The sequence below is a fragment of the Panthera uncia genome, chromosome A2 (assembly GCF_023721935.1).
Source record: "Panthera uncia isolate 11264 chromosome A2, Puncia_PCG_1.0, whole genome shotgun sequence".
In the NCBI taxonomy this organism is placed as follows: domain Eukaryota; kingdom Metazoa; phylum Chordata; class Mammalia; order Carnivora; family Felidae; genus Panthera; species Panthera uncia.
Window position 1 is genome coordinate 6,114,184 of NC_064816.1, and position 13,694 is coordinate 6,127,877.

The window sequence follows — 13,694 nt, forward strand, 5'->3', positions numbered from 1 at the left end:
AGGTAAGATCACTACTCCGAAGGCACATCACTTCTCCATGGCAGATCCAAGTTTTGAACCTAGAAACTTTCTTCCCCTCCAGCCGTCCGTATCCTCCAGAAGTATAGGAAGGAGACTCAAAGAGGGTGGGGAGGACGTTGGAAGAGAGGGATGGGTTTCAGGGGGTTCTCACCAGGCGTTGTAGAGCTGACTCTGTGGAGTTAAACTTTGCCGAGCTCGGCTGCATGTCCTTCGTGTAGTGCAGGTTGATGATGGTAAAGTTCAGGGTGAAGGGCACTGGGGCAGGACCAGCAGCTGCAGTGGGGAAGGAGGAGAAGAGGCTATGCACTGAGTCGGGTCTGGACCAGCTGTAAGGCAATGGGCCACTGGGACACACGACCCTACCCTGCTCAGAGGACTCTATCATCTTGGAGATGCCAGGGAGAGACTACCCTCACCTGGGATGTTTTTTGGGTATCGTTCTCTGTTCATCTGAGGCTGGGGATGGAGTGGGGGTGGGGAGCGGAGGCAGTGGTATGTTCTATTTGGATCCTCATGCCCTAACCTCTTAAAGATGTCCCCTCGGAGGTTCCTCCCCAGCAGGCAAACCCGTGCTGCCCATTCACGTTTGTGTGCGCTACTGCCATCTACTGGTCATATCTTTTTCTTTGCTCAACGCCCAAATCCCTCAAAACCCCTAGGCTGGGTTGGACGAACATGAGACCAGGTGATGAACCAAGAACTAAGGACCCTAAGACTGTCTTGGCTCCAGCCAGCTTCTTTCTCCTACCAGGGCACCTTTGAAGACCCTCCCAGGTAGGTTCAGCCTTCAATGCCACGTTTGAAAATTTGCCTGAGGAACAATTTGTCAGCTAACAATTTTTCCCCCAATTAACTCATTTAATAAGACATTTTATGAATAAGTCCTCTCAAGTATATCCTCATTCAAAAGTATATTTAAAGCAAGAAGGCAAAACCAGCTTCTTTCGGTTGTCTTTAAAAACAATTTTTTTAATGTTTATTTATTTTTCAGAGAGAGATAGAGAGAGAGACAGAATGAGCAGGGGAGGGGCAGAGAGAGAGGGAGACACAGAATCTGAAGCAGGCTCGAGGCTATGAGCTGTCAGCACAGAGCCCGATGCGGGGCTCGAACCCACCAACCGTGAGATCATGACCTGAGCTGAAGTTGGGCGCTTAACTGACTGAGGCACCCAGACACCCCTGTTCTGTTGTCATTAAAACTCAATGTCATTGAGGGGCACCTGGGTGCCTCATTCAGCTCAGGTCATGATCTCATAGTTTGTGGGTTCAAGCCCTGTGTTGGGCTCTGTGGTGACGGCTGAAAGCCTGGAGCCTGCTTTGGATTCTGTGTCTCCCTCTCTCTCTCTCTGCCCCTTCCCCGCTCATGCTCTGTCTCTTTCTCTCTCAAAAATAAACAAAATTTTAAAATATTAAAAAAAAAGCCAATCCCCAATGATTGCATGCTGTATTATGCTATTAATACGTTCCCAAAATAATAACATTAAAGAGATGAGAAACAGATTAGTGGTTGCCAGAGTGATGCTGGGTGGGTATGCCTGTAAAATACCTTTGCAGTGATAGAACTGTTTTGAGCCTTGATTGTAGCAGTGCTTATGAAAATCTGCCTATGTAATAGAATGGCATAAAACCACACACACACACACACACACACACACACACACACACACACAGAAATCCATGTAAAACTAGTAAAATATGAGGTCTATAGATTTTCATAATTAATTTCTTGGTTTTGATATTATACTGTAGTTACAGAAGGTGTAACCACTGAGGAGAAATTGAATGAAGCATACAGGGAACTCTACTATATTTTGCAATTTTCCGTGAATATGGAACTGGAAGATATTATGCTAAGTGAAACAAGTCAGTCAGAGAAAGACAGATACCATATGTTTTCACTCATATGTGGATCTTGAGAAACTTAACAGAAGACCATGGGGGAGGGGAAGGGGGAAAAAACATAGTTACAGAGAGGGAGGGAGGCAAACTGTAAGAGACACTTGGATACTGAGAACAAACTGAGGGTTGATGAGGGGTGGGGGAGAGGGGAAAGTGGGTGATGGGCATTGAGGAGGGCACCTGTTGGGATGAGTACTGGGTGTCGTATGGAAACCAATTTGTCGATAAATTATATTAAAATAAATAAATAAATGAAAATATTTTTCCTATCAAAAAAATGAAAAATAAAACTAAGAAGCAGAAGTACAGAGTGTGGCATGTTTATGTGCTGAATAACATGGTTATCTTAAATTTTTTTCATGTTTATTTATTTATTTTGAGACAGAGAGAGAGTGAGCGTGAGCAGGGGAGGGGCAGAGAGAGAGAGGGAGAGAGAGTATCCCAAGCAGGCTCTGCACTGGCGGCACAGAGCCCAACGTGGGGCTTGAACTCATGAATTGTGAAATCATGACCTGAGCTGAAACCAAGAGTTGGACACTCAACTGACTAAGCCACCCAGGTGGCCCAAGAGCTCTGTGCTGACACCGTAGAGACTGCTTGGGATTCTCTCTCTCTGCCCCTCCCCGGCTCATGCTTATTCACACACACACACTCTCTCTCTCTCAAAATAAATAAACTTAAAAAAAAAAAAAAGAGTTGGATGCTTCACTGACAGTCACCCAGGGGCCCCATGGTTATCTTTTACAATTATTATCAATTGTAACTGCACATTCAATTCCAGTCTTAGTACACTGTCAACTTGGTGAGGGGAGGGACCACACCTGGCTCAGCATCTTCTCCCCTCTGCCTGGCACAGGTCATGTGCCCAGTGATGTCCATCGTATTAAATTCTCTGGTAGTCCCTGTGCTGTGTGCTTCCACACATTTTCATTCAACCTTCACAACGACCTTATGAGGCATGATTATTCTTACTTGGCTGATGAGGGCACTGAGGCACTGAGAGGGCTGGTCAATTGTCTAAGGCCAATGCAGCTGGACAGATGAGGACACGTTCTCTGCTCTTGAGGAGGTCAGAGCAGAGCAGGGGAGCCCATGGTAGCTCCAGGGTTTTTCTTGATAACTTCCAGATATAGATTTGAGACTCCTCACAGGGAGCTGGAGAGAGAAGTCACCTACCTGTGGAGCTGGAGAAGTGGGCTGGCACCATCGAGGTCCCTGGGAAGTGCACAGGGGTCACAGGAGCTAAGGATGAATAGTCTGGAGTAAGAAGGGGACTCAGAGTAGGGCATCTTTCCTGTCCAGCTAGAGCCACTGAATGTAGGAGGAACTGGGTAAGACCGTCAGGTCTCCTAGCCACTTCTCTTCCCCAGGCCCTGGGGCAGGGGATCAGTGGCTGTCCACCAGGGGTCCACAGCATGTAGTCATCAGGGCTGTGGGTACTCACCACTGGGTGTGGGGGCTGAGGTCCAGTGGGTGTAACCTGAAATGAGAAAAGGAGACAGAACTGGGATGCAAGCAGGAAAGGGAGGTCCATGATATAGCCCAAAGCCCACCAGTCCCTACCCCCAACTAAGACTTCAAGTCTATGCAGTTCAGCAATTGTAATTCAGGGGTAACTTTACCTTGTTTCTAAAAGGCTGAGAAATCAGAGACCCAGTCCCCTGTCTTCATGAGCTTGCAATGTATTTGGGAAGACAAATACACCAACATTTCTAGAAATGGGGTTGTCAACTGTGCTTTTCAGGCTCCAGAGGGGATTTTGAGATAGACATTGACAGGAACAGAGATGGCCAGATCTTTGAATAGCCATTGACTTCAGCCAGAGAGATATCCTCTTTTATCAGCCTGGATAAAGACTTTGTGGCCCAGACAAGTATATAAATCACAGCCCTGAAATGCAGGGCTGCAAAGAGAAAAAAAGGATTTGCAAACTGGAGGGCCTATGGGGGTCCTTGACTCATTAAGGGATATCACGCAGGTGGAGAATAACACATAGGGTGGGTTCTATGATGAACTGGAGAGTTCACATCCCTTGCGGGTGGGCGGTGGGGGGCAGATCCTTAGCTTCAACTTGTGGTTACAAAAAAGGTTGCTCACCATTGACATAGAGGCTGTTCTTATCCAGGGTGAAGGAGCCCAGCTGGGTGACACCATGGGTCTGATGGCTCAGCTCCCAGTACAGCTTCTCTCTGTCTAGCTTAGGGCCCATGGGGTCAGGATGGTGAGTACAGACAGCATCAACTCCAGTGGCTGTTCCCTTTTTCTCAGGCCTGGGCAGGGAAAGACACGGGAAAGGGGAGGTGGGGACTCCAGGTAGGAGCCTGGGAAAGCCCTACTGAAGGAGGGGACAGAGAAAGCAGAAGGGCTGGTGGACAACCTGGAACAGCCTTGGTGCTGGAGGAGGGTTGGAAATGATTAGGACAACCAAGGTCCTTGAGCACAGAGGATATGCAGCATCTCCAAATACTGATGCCTTGTGCTGAGCTTTAAAACGGAGCTAGAGTATATTATTCTAAGTGAAACAAGTCAGTCAGAGAAAAACAAATATCATATGATTTCACTCATATGTGGAAGTTAAGTAACAAAACAGATGAACATAGGGGAAAGAGAGCAAAAATAAGATAAAAACAGGGAGGGAGGCAAACCATAAGAGACTTTTAAAAAAATGTTTTTATTTATTTTTGAGACACAGAGAGACAGAGCATGAGCAGGGGAGGGGCAGAGAGAGAGGGAGACACAGAATCTGAAGCAGGCTCCAGGCTCTGAGCTATCAGCACAGAGCCTCACATGGGGCTTGAACTCACGGACTGTGAGATCACGACCTGAGCTGAAGTCATCCGCTTAACCGACTGAGCCACCCAGGCGCCTCCAGAGACTCTTAAATACAGAGAACAAACTGAGGGCTGCTGGAGGGAGGTGGGTGGGGGATAGGCTAAATGGGTGATGGGCATTAAGGAGGGCGCTTGTTGGGATGAGCACTGGGTGTTGTATGTAAGTGATGAATCACTGGGTTTTATTCTTGAAACAGATGCTAACAACAGATGCATGATGGAGAGGACTTAGACAAGGTAAGAAAAGGCAATGTCAAATTGCTTAAACCCCAGCTCTGCTGCTCAGTTGCTGGCTGACTCTGAGTAAGTCTCTCAACCTGTCTGTAGCTCATTGTTTTTTTCACCCATCAAATGAGGTAATAGGACAGACCCTACAGCACTTAGCACTAGTAAATGCTCAGTAGAAGACAGCCATTTTTATTAGGCATTAATAGGGCCAAAGTTCTTGGTGTGAATGGACCTTGCAGTGAGAGAGACTGAGCCTTTTCAAAGAAACAGTGAGGTCAGCAGGCAGCCTTGGGTGGAGAGGGGCATGAGGCTGTGTGGTATCTGAGAGCCAGAGAAATCTCAAGGCCAGCGGAAAGGGGAAGACATAGCATTGTGGCTGGAGGACAGTGGTGTCTTTAGAGCTGAGGGCATTCCATCCTCAGACAAAAGGTCAGTGATTGGGAGATCTCACACAAAGAGTAAGGTGAGCCAAGTGTACATGTGGGGGCTCCCACATGCTAGAGTTATTCTCAGTACCTAGGTCTAGGCAAGGTTACCAATAATTTACTGCGTGTTCTTTATATGTTAGTTCTTTTGCTAACTAAGCACCTCTCATTTTAATCCTCACTATGCTCACACAAATGACCACAAATTCTTTCCTTCAGTCAGAAGTGGAGTCTGTTTCGGGGTGCCTGGGTGGCTCAGTCAGTTAAGTGTCTGACTTCAGCTCAGGTCATGATCTTGCGGTTTGATCTCATGGAGTTCAAGCCCCGCATTGGGCTCTGTGCTGACAGCTCAGACCCTGGAGCCTGCTGCTTCAGATTCTGTGTCTCCCTCTCTCTCTGCCCCTTCCCTGATCACACTCTATCTCTGTCTCTGTCAAAAATAAATAAACATTAAGAAAAAAAAAAAGAAGCAAAGAGATTCCATCTCTTGAATCTGGGCTTGGCCATAGAACTGGAACTGGCCAATGCACGTTCACAAATGTGATACCAGCAATGGCTTGGAAGGCAGGTGTGCAATAGGGCTTGCCATTTCTTGCTGCTCTCGGAACTCTGAGTGTGTGAATGAGCCCAAGCTAGCCTTCTGGAGGATGAGACAATGTGGAGGAGAACGAAGGTATCCCAGACAGCAGCTGACTGCAGACACAGGAATGAGCCTCATCTGACATCAGCTGAGCCAACCCAGGCAGGAGAATCTTCCAGCAGAATCATGGGCTAACTTTGTTGTACAAGAAAGCAAATTGAGATACTTCAGCTGACAGGTGAGAAGGTAGAGGCACAGAGATGTTAAGTAACTTGTTCAGGTCACACAGCCTTGAAGTAGGAGAGGTAGGCCTGTCAGACTCTAAATAAAACTGCATAGGGGCATCTGGGTGGCTAAGTTGGTTTCGGCTCAGGTCATGATCTCATGGTTTCAGGAGTTTGAGCCTCGTGTTGGGCTCTGTGGTCACAGTGTGGAGCCCACTTGGGATTTCCTCTCTCTCTCTGTCTCCCCCACCCCACCTTTTCTTCTCATGCTATCTCTGTCTCTGCCTCTCTCAAAATAAATAAATAAACTTAAAAAAAACCCACTATATAACCACTGTACTTTACTACTCAGTGATCCCAAGTCCACCTCTGAGAGGTCAGAAAGCAGGATTTGGTCACTGCTGGCTAGGTGTTACAGGCAGGCCAATCATTATCAAAAATGTGACATAAGCAGGAGAGAGAATTATGCACCCCCTAGAGCAAGGTTTCTCAACCTTGGCACCGTGCACATTTCGAGTCAGATCGTTCGTGGCCCTGAGAGACCATCCTCTGCATTGTAGGATATTTAGCAGCATCCCTGGCCTCACTCACTAGATGTCAGTAGCAACTCCCACCCTTGAGTTTTGACAACAAAAAATGTCTCCAGACATTGCCAAATATCCCCTGGGAGGGAAATCATTCTTGGTTGAAAACTATGGCTCCATTGTGATAAAGCCAGCACGACTGACCAGTTGTTTTCTTGATGAGTTCCAGAAGAAAGATCTTTCGGAAAAGTTCAACCTTGTCACCTGGGAAGGGCAGTCCAAGAGGATTCTGCATTTTCTGGTTAGGAATGCAATGTGAGACAGACTGGCAGTTGGTGGTCAGCTGTTCTGGGATGATGGTCCAGCTCATGGTCCCTCTGCCCCCTGCACATGGCCTGCATGTGAACTCTGGAGTTCTCACCTGAGCAAGGTCAATCTGCAGCCATAATAGAGGGGCCCAATGCTGCTGTTCTGGAACAAGGGTTTGAGCTGGGGATGAAAGACATGGAAGTAAGAGGATGGTCTGAGGGGCTGGGAAGGACAAAAGTAGGCACTGGAGGGCATGCATTGGAGGGGCTCTCACCAGACGATTCAAGATCCTCTCTACACAGTTGAATAGCTCAGATCCTGGGGGCCCCATGCCCTCTGTGTAGCGCAGGTTGGTGATGGTGAAGTTGAGGGTGAAGGGCACCAGAGACAGGCTCACACCTGCAGCCAGAAAGGGCGAGAGGGGCTCCATTATGATTCTCTGGTGGGGATGGCTGTAGGTGGCAGATCCAAGGGTGGCCACCGTATCTGTGTCACCCTTGCATCCAGCCACACTTGGCCTCCAACCTGGATGGATTATTTTAGCTGGAAAAAGAACCTCAACTCTTCAGCCCAGTGTGTCTAAAGAAAAACAGCTGGTGGACATTTGGGTAGGAGGAAAAGAAGCGAAATCACTCTGCTGCCCCCTGGGGTGGAGGTCTCCCATTGTCTTCTGACGTCACCACGAGAGAACTTGCAACCGCTGAGTGGGCCTGTCTATTCCCCCTGAGAGTGACTCCTGTCTCAGTTTCACTAAACTGTCTTTGAAGAGTGGATTTTACATGGACTGACCACATCTCCTAGTTTTCCCTGAACAGTCATGTGGCTTGCATGTAAATATTAATTAGAACCCTCCCTCTCTTTGTCAAAAGTGTCCCATAAGACAAAAACAAACACAAACACAAAAACACTGTATGGTCATTCTGGGGTTAGGGTGTGAAGAATCGAATGCCAGAAGTCTGAACTGGGTGACAGTACCATTTACAGGTTTCATCTGAGGAGCACCAATTGGGGGCCAGCCTTTGTACTGGGCATTTCATTTCTGGCATCTCAGCTTACCCTAACCACAATCCTCAGAGTCAAGTATTACCAGTTCCATTTTACAGTCTGGGAAACTGAGGCTCAGAGAAAGTAAATTTTGCCCAAGTCCCACAAATGAACAGCACAGCTACAATACCTTTTTTTTTTAATTAAAAAATTTTTTTTAATGTTTATTATTTTTGAGAGAGACAGAGACAGAGAGCAAACAGGGAAGGGGCAGAGAGAAGGAGACACAGTATCCGAAGCAGGCTCCAGGCTCTGAGCTGTCAGCATAAAGCCCAATGCGGGGCTCGAATTCACAGACTGCGAGATCATGACCTGAGCTGTAGTCGGCTGCCCAACCGACTGAGCCATCCAGGCGCCCCTACAATACCTTTTTAACTCAAAAGTAGATATCTTTCTGTTTGTACAGCCATGCTTATGGCAGCATTATTCACAATAGGTGAATATTATTCACAGAATATTAGAATTCTATGCTGACAGCTCAGAGCCCGCAGCCTGCTTCAGATTCTGTGTCTCCTTCTCTCTCTGCTCCTCCCCCACTGACACTCTGTCTCTCTCTCTCAAAAATAAATAAAAATGTTTAAAAACTGAAAAAAAAGAATGAAATCTTGCCATTTGCAACAACACGGATGGAGCTAGAGTATATCATGCTAAGCAAAATAAGTCAGAGAAAGACAAATACCATATGATTTCACTCATACGTACCATTTAAGAAACAACACAAATGAGCGAAAGGGAAAAAGAGAGAGAGAGAGAGAGACCAGGCAGGAACAGACTCTTAACTATAGAGAACAGACTGATGGCTGGCAGAGGGGAGGTGGGGGGGGAGATGGGTTAAATGGGTGATGGGGATTAGGGAGGGCACTTGCTGAGATGAGCTCCGGGTGTTGTATGAAGTGCCGAATCACTAAATTGTACACCTGAAAGTACTCCCACACTGTATGTTAACTGGAATCCAAATAAACAACAAAAAGAAAAGAAAACCTACAGTAGACGAAGCTACGGTAATCAAGACGGTGACGTACTGCATGAAGAAGGACAGGTAGATCAATGGGATATCATTGAAAGTCTAGAAGCAAAGCCTCACATTTATGGTGAATTGATTTTCAACCAGGGCACCTGTATAATTTAATGGAGAAAGGAAATTTTTTAAATAAATGGTACTGGCATAACTGGGGGAAAAAAAGCAATCAGAGCTAAAACTTGCCCCAATTTCTTGAAAACATACATTTTCAGATTCAGGAAGCTTCAAAAATCCCCAATAGTAGAAACTCAAAGAAAAACCATGTTCCGATACATCATTATCAAACTTCTGAATACCAAAGATGAAGAAGAAATCTTGAATGCATCTACAGAAAAAATGACGTCATCAGTCATGGAATGACTTGGTCTGTAGCACATGCCAAGCTTGTAGGAGCTAAGCCTGTTACAGAAATGGTTGAGTTGATCAGGGTGAACAGTAGGGAGTGGAGAATGTGCATTCTGTCTAAAGCTTGAGCAAAGTTTGCAGTGTCTTGACTCATAAAACCCAGAATTCCAGAAGGCAGGATTCAAATTATAGCTCACCGGCTTGTATCCCATAACTGTAGATGCACACGGCAGGATTAAAGGTCAGGGATGCCCTGTCTTGGTCATGACATAAGTGTGAAAACTACCTATAGACTCAAATTTTAAAATAAATCTTAAGGGTTGGAGTAAGACAAGTTTCCCAACATAAATCAAGCCCTTGTTTCAGGTTCCTGGGGACTCAAGAGCCCTTAGACCCACATCTGGGTCAGATGAGGAAACAGAGCAAGAACCAAGTCCAGGACTAGGATCCTGAATGATTTTCTGGACATTCGAATAAAATCCACAAATGTGGACATACGCAAGATTGCTACATTCATTCATTCAACCAGTCAATCAGTATAAAGTGAGTGCAGACTAGGTGCTCAGCTCCAAGGTGACAGATACATAAATACTGAATAAAGCAAATAGCAGTAAATTCCATCAGAAAATACTCATGGTTGTGGATAGTGAAAACCTGTGGTCCAGGTGTGTATTCAGATGTGCTACTTCCTATAAGAGGGTCTAGGAAGGTCTTTCAAAGAAGGTGAGATTGCGCTGGGATCTGAAAAGCAATGAGGTTCCAGGTGTAGTGGATCTCCAGGAAGAGCTGATATAAAGTCCAGAGGTTAGGACACTAGAGAACAGACAGTGTCTGATGTGGCCAAAGTTTGGAGAGTGAGGGAGGGAGTGAGTAGGACATTCTGAGGGTGGATGGTCTACAGGAACCAGACTGTGTGGAGTTGAAGTTTTATGGGTCCCAGAGAGTAGGCTCCTACCTGTAGAGCTGAGGATGGGGGGCTGAGATGTGGAAGATTCTGGAGAGAATGTAGAAGTCACTGGAGCTGAGAAAAAAAAGAACAGGGGAAAAATTATGAAGTCCCATCCTGAATGAATGGGGGACTAAAGCTATTCATTAGAATTTGGTCTTCTGTCTTGACTCAGGGCAAGACCCTGGGTGGGTTAGGGGCTCTTCTGAGTCTGTAGCTAGACACTTAGGGAAGGAGAATTGGCAGCTTCCCTCCAGAAAAATGTGTTTTGGGGAATAAGGGTCCAGTGGGCATTGAAATTTCGGTCTTGAATACTCACTGCTGGTGGTAGGGTTCCAGTACCGGTGGTTATAACCTGTAGAAAGGAGTAAAGGACTGTTATAATGGGTAAGAGCTAAGGAAGGGGTAGACAGTAGACCCAGAGATGAAATTCATTAGCAAACTTGCTGTGATTTATAAATGAACAATAATGGCTCCTACATTTCATTCAGTGCCCTCATGTGGCTTATCCCTTGAAAATAGTGATGAACATCGTTCCCATTATTATTGCCAAAATAAAAATACAATAATAATAACTGCCCCTGTTTACTGGGAATATACTATGCACCAGAAATAATACTAAACAGTACATTACAAGGTAATGTAATTACAAACAAGAGTGTTCCAAGGCTTATCCACAACTTTATCATTGCTCTCTCAGCTTCTCTCCCTTCACAAAATTTTATGATAGTACGACTTTATCTTTCTAGCTTAGTTTCTGGGGAGGGGGGTGGTGTTTAAGTGACAAAATTGTGGCCATTAGAGAGAGCTGTCTGTGAAAGCAAGCAAGATGGAGGAGAGGGAATGTACATGTGGTTTGGAATATTAGAGAAACTTTGGGAATGGGCTAGGATAATGAACGTGAGAAGAGACTTGGAGGTCAGATGGATGGCATAAAAATTGGAGTCTGAAAGGAATTGGGGAGAAGAGAATTTTTCATCAGTGTTTCTCTGGGTCATGATCATCTCCTTGGATGTTCTGTGAGGGGTGGGAGTCATTTTGGACCCAGAGGAGCCCCATGATTTACTTGGGTTATTCCTGTGAACTATCTCATTTGACCATCAGGAAAATCCTGCATGGTATATATGTTTATTCCATTCTGTAAATGGGACATTAAAGCCTAGACAGGTTGCATGGCTTGCCCAGCATCACATAAAACAGAGATCTGTCCCTTGCCAATCACTGTCAACCACCGTTTTAAGGAAATATCCAAGTTGATATAGAGGGGACATAACTAACCAAGCATTAGGTTAGATTGTTAGGCTAGAGATCAGTTATGCCCCTTCCGATCCTGAGATTTGAGGCTTTCTCTATCTGGATGGTCTGTGGTGTTGTCTTGTAGTTAGGAACTTGGAGTTTAGATTCAATCTCCAGTTTGTTTGAGTCTTGACCCTGTCAGGCATGATGGCTGGATTATCTCAGGGAAATGACTTCCTGTCTGAAAGCATGATGGCTGTCTCCATAAAAATGACTGTAACAACTCACAGGGTTGTGAGTAAGATCAATGTGAGATAATACCTATAAAAGACTTTATCACAATTCCTGGCACATAAGAACCTTTTGATAAGAGTTAGCCGCTATTGTACTTATTATTCTCAGCATTAGCATTGCTGTTAGGGGCATTGTTGCTAATGGTGTTGTGTAAGTAGATATTATTCATGGACTATTTGCTAAATGTGATGTTATCTCATGAAGACTGTGTCATACTGACTGGTCTGTGGGCACTTAGTAAATTGGTCATCATTGTGAGAGAATGAAATGGGGTGAAGGCTGAAATGGTCACCTGCTGCCCATTTGGAAAATTTAACCACAGAGTTCTTTATCACCCACTTCTTTTCCTAGAGTCTGCATGTTGGTCTCTTATGGGAAGCAGTGAAAATGAGGAAGAAAAATGTTATTCCAGGAGGTGAAAAGGGAAAGGAAATCAGCTTCCCATGATGCGTTAGGCATTCAAAAATGAGTCTCCAAGGAAATGCTAGGTTTGCATTGGAACCATCAATTTGTATACAGCAATTTCTCAAACTCAGCATTATTGACATTTTGGTCTAGATAATTCTTCATGGTGGAGGGCTGCTCTGTGCACTGTAGGATGTTTAGCAGCACCCTGGCCTCTACCTACTAGATGTCATTAGTACCACTCCAGGTATGATGTGAAATATCTCCAGACATGCCAAATGTCCCATGGAGAGCAGAATCGCCCCAGTTGAGGAGCACTGGTAGAGAGAAACATGGGGCTGGGAGATACCAACTACAGCACAGACACTCACCATTGACATAGAGACTGTCTCTGTCCAGGGTGTAGGTGCCCAGCCAGGTGACACCGTGGGTCAGCTGACTCAGCTCCTGGTACAATTCTTCTCTGTTCAGCCCAGGGCCCATGGGGTCAGGATGATAAGTGCAGATCACGTCCACTCCTGTTGCTGTTCCACCCTTCTCAGTCCTAGGGCGGTAGGGACGTAGGAATAGGGACATCCTGAGATGTGGGAGAGTTACATACTTTGTTCACCTCTTGCCTTCAGCCTGTCCCACCCCCAGCCTTGGCCTTATGACATTTCTCTTTACCGGGTCTTGTCTGGTTTCTCACGCACATTCTTTTCTGGGACCTTCTCATCTAGGTATCTTCCTACTCCTTAAAGTGGTTAATCTCCAAGGCTTCAGCCTCAGCCAACTTCTATTCTTTTGGCCTCATTCTTCTTGAGTCATATGGTTCATACTCATTGGTTCAGCTATCAGCTTTATTCTCATGAGATCCAATCTTACTCTCTGGCCAAGACCCCTCTCCTGAGCTCTGTGCCATGTCACCAACAGCCCCAAGGATGTCCTTCAGACTTATTATATTCCATTTGTCCCAGATTAAGTTTATTAATTCCCCCTAAAAACACAGAGTCTCCTCCTTCTGCCATGTTCCCATATTGGGGCCAGAACCAAACATGTGGGAGGCATCCTGGACCTCCCCTGTCCTTGGTCCCCCCATCCAAGCAACATCTAGGTGAGCCCAACATCTCACTGATTTCCCCACCTCCTGTCCCATTATCACATCAAATTTTCCCATACCCATATCTACCTGTGTACTACTTAAAATAAATGACATTACATCAAGGCTCTGCTTAAAACTCCATGAATCCCCGCCTGATCTGAGATATGCCAACCCTTGAAATACTTCTGCCAAAATGTCTTCTGGCAATTCTTTTGGCTAATGCTCATTCAGCTCAGGCATCACCTTCTCCAGACTGCTTCTACTCAACTCCCCCACATTCA

General features: G+C 45.7%; 1 protein-coding gene across 1 annotated transcript in view; it reads right to left on the reverse strand.

Annotated features, from left to right (window-relative positions):
* The window catches only part of LOC125930535 (mucin-16-like), a 75,866-nt gene that overhangs the window by 37,338 nt on the left and 24,834 nt on the right, over nucleotides 1-13,694 (reverse strand). The window contains 9 exon segments of the mRNA XM_049642364.1: nucleotides 173-294; nucleotides 3,097-3,162; nucleotides 3,365-3,400; nucleotides 4,018-4,190; nucleotides 7,154-7,221; nucleotides 7,316-7,440; nucleotides 10,407-10,472; nucleotides 10,717-10,752; nucleotides 12,704-12,876. Of these exon segments, the coding sequence (XP_049498321.1) occupies nucleotides 173-294; nucleotides 3,097-3,162; nucleotides 3,365-3,400; nucleotides 4,018-4,190; nucleotides 7,154-7,221; nucleotides 7,316-7,440; nucleotides 10,407-10,472; nucleotides 10,717-10,752; nucleotides 12,704-12,876 (865 nt within the window).